Genomic DNA, 1,774 nt, shown 5'->3' with positions numbered 1-1,774 from the left:
TACACTGTGGAATGTCAGTCAAGTCTGTTAGGCTAAATAAAACCCCATCCCTCTGCAAAAGGAAGGATTTGGAAGTCATTTGGGGAAATCCATGGGCCTGCTGCCATCGAGTGAGGAGTCTGATGCAGGCTCGGCGGGAGCCTGTGGAAGCATTTGCTCTGGTGTGGGCGAGGACAGAGGGCAGGGTGCTGGGACAGGAGCGGTGGAAACAGTGTGGGCGGATTTAGCCGGTTGTGGAGGCGCGGGCTGCGGCTCTCTGGGTGGCGTTGCGGGCCTCTGGAAAACCAGTTCGTCTATTTTGGCCACTCCGCCTTGTGCCGTGTCCGCTTGTAGACGGGCGCAAGAGGTGACTTTGGTGTCCAGGTGAACAGGGGATGAAGAGGGGGGAGGACATGAAGTGGAGCACAGGTCCTTGGTCTTAATGTCCTTCGATTCCTCCTTCTCTTCCTCGGAGTAGTACTGCTTTAGACGGATGTGCCATGCAAGGCTGCACACGGCCGAGACGGTCTTGAACTGGTGGATCACGTTGCGAGGGATGAAGTAGATGTCGTCGTCACAGAGCTGCAAGCGAACATAGCGGATGCCTTCTCGCCGTAACTGGTTGAGTTTGGCATCGTCCACCCACTGGACACACTGTAGAGAGAGGGGTATTATGGGAATGCTGACCTATTTTATACCCGTCTACCTGTATATCATCTCCACACCCGTTCAGGATCATGAATAAGTTACTGCTTACCCAACACCACATGGCATTAGACTGATCTTAAACTAAATATAAATTATGCATTAGAAAAAACGAAATTCATTTTACAAAAAAGTAGCCCCACTTATACAGTATATGCTGGTTTTTCAGACAATGTTTTTAACACTTGCTTTGACTTCCTTAGAAACTATAATCATTTTTGGAGGAAAATAAATACACACAATGGGCCTCATTTACGAAACGATCGTACGACAGAAAATTGGGCGTACGGTCGTTTCAATGCAAAACTTGGAATTTATCAATATGGATGTGAGCGGTGGCTACAATCAAATCTCACGTCTGGTCTCAGCTCGTGTACGCAAGTTTTTGAGTTACCTGAACTTGCGCTTTTATTTCATTTTATTTTCCTGACCGTCAAACAAAGCTCATTAGTCGATCGTTAGCCAGTAAGATTAGAATGTCTTTTTTTTTTGGTTTTATACAGGGCTTAGGGCTGGACAATAATTCAATTATCAATATGTATCGCAATATAATTTTTCTCAATAATGGTGATATGATTTTTAAACGTATTTCCGATATTTCGATATACATTACCAGTGTTTCCCATAGCTACATTGATTTATTTGTGGCGTTTGACTTCGTTGAATAAACATGAGCACTGCACGTTTCAAAATCAAAACGCGGCACGGGTGTTTTATATGAATGTGTCTCTGAAGGGAAAGGCTTGTCTTCAGAAAACTTTCGATGGCATTTTCATTTTATCTGATAAAGAAGCGTTCATGAGCGGAGCTGCTTTGATTACAGCCATTACTGGAGAAACCGCTAGTTCTACCACTCTCAAAGTGCCTCCTGCTGGCAGAGAATCAGTTTGCATTTTCAAAAGCCTGTCTCCAGTAACATGTTTTTGTTGTTGCTCTTTTTTTTTTCTCCAGCAACTCAGAGCACTTTTCATACTTTTCATATTGTCTAAAGCACATTTGTTTCAATCTATAAGAATAATCAGCCTACACTACCAGTCAAAAGATTTTTTTGTAAGATATATATATTTATATATATTATAATATAATATAA

At 42.9% G+C, this 1,774-nt stretch overlaps 1 protein-coding gene across 1 annotated transcript in view; it reads right to left on the bottom strand.

Annotated features, from left to right (window-relative positions):
* The window catches only part of LOC107737499 (round spermatid basic protein 1-like), an 18,268-nt gene continuing 16,494 nt past the window's right edge, over positions 1–1,774 (bottom strand). Inside the window, exons 7-8 of the mRNA XM_016548991.1 lie at positions 72–633; positions 1–26 (exon numbers count right to left, since the gene is read on the bottom strand). Coding sequence (XP_016404477.1) covers positions 76–633 — 558 coding nt within the window. The 3' untranslated portion in view covers positions 1–26; positions 72–75. The remainder of the gene's footprint in view (positions 27–71; positions 634–1,774) is intronic.

Source organism: Sinocyclocheilus rhinocerous, unplaced genomic scaffold (assembly GCF_001515625.1).
Source record: "Sinocyclocheilus rhinocerous isolate Xijiao unplaced genomic scaffold, SAMN03320098_v1.1 scaffold72, whole genome shotgun sequence".
Lineage (NCBI taxonomy): Eukaryota > Metazoa > Chordata > Actinopteri > Cypriniformes > Cyprinidae > Sinocyclocheilus > Sinocyclocheilus rhinocerous.
Note: the sequence above shows the minus strand (reverse complement) of the source record. Positions and strands in the feature narration are given on the sequence as shown.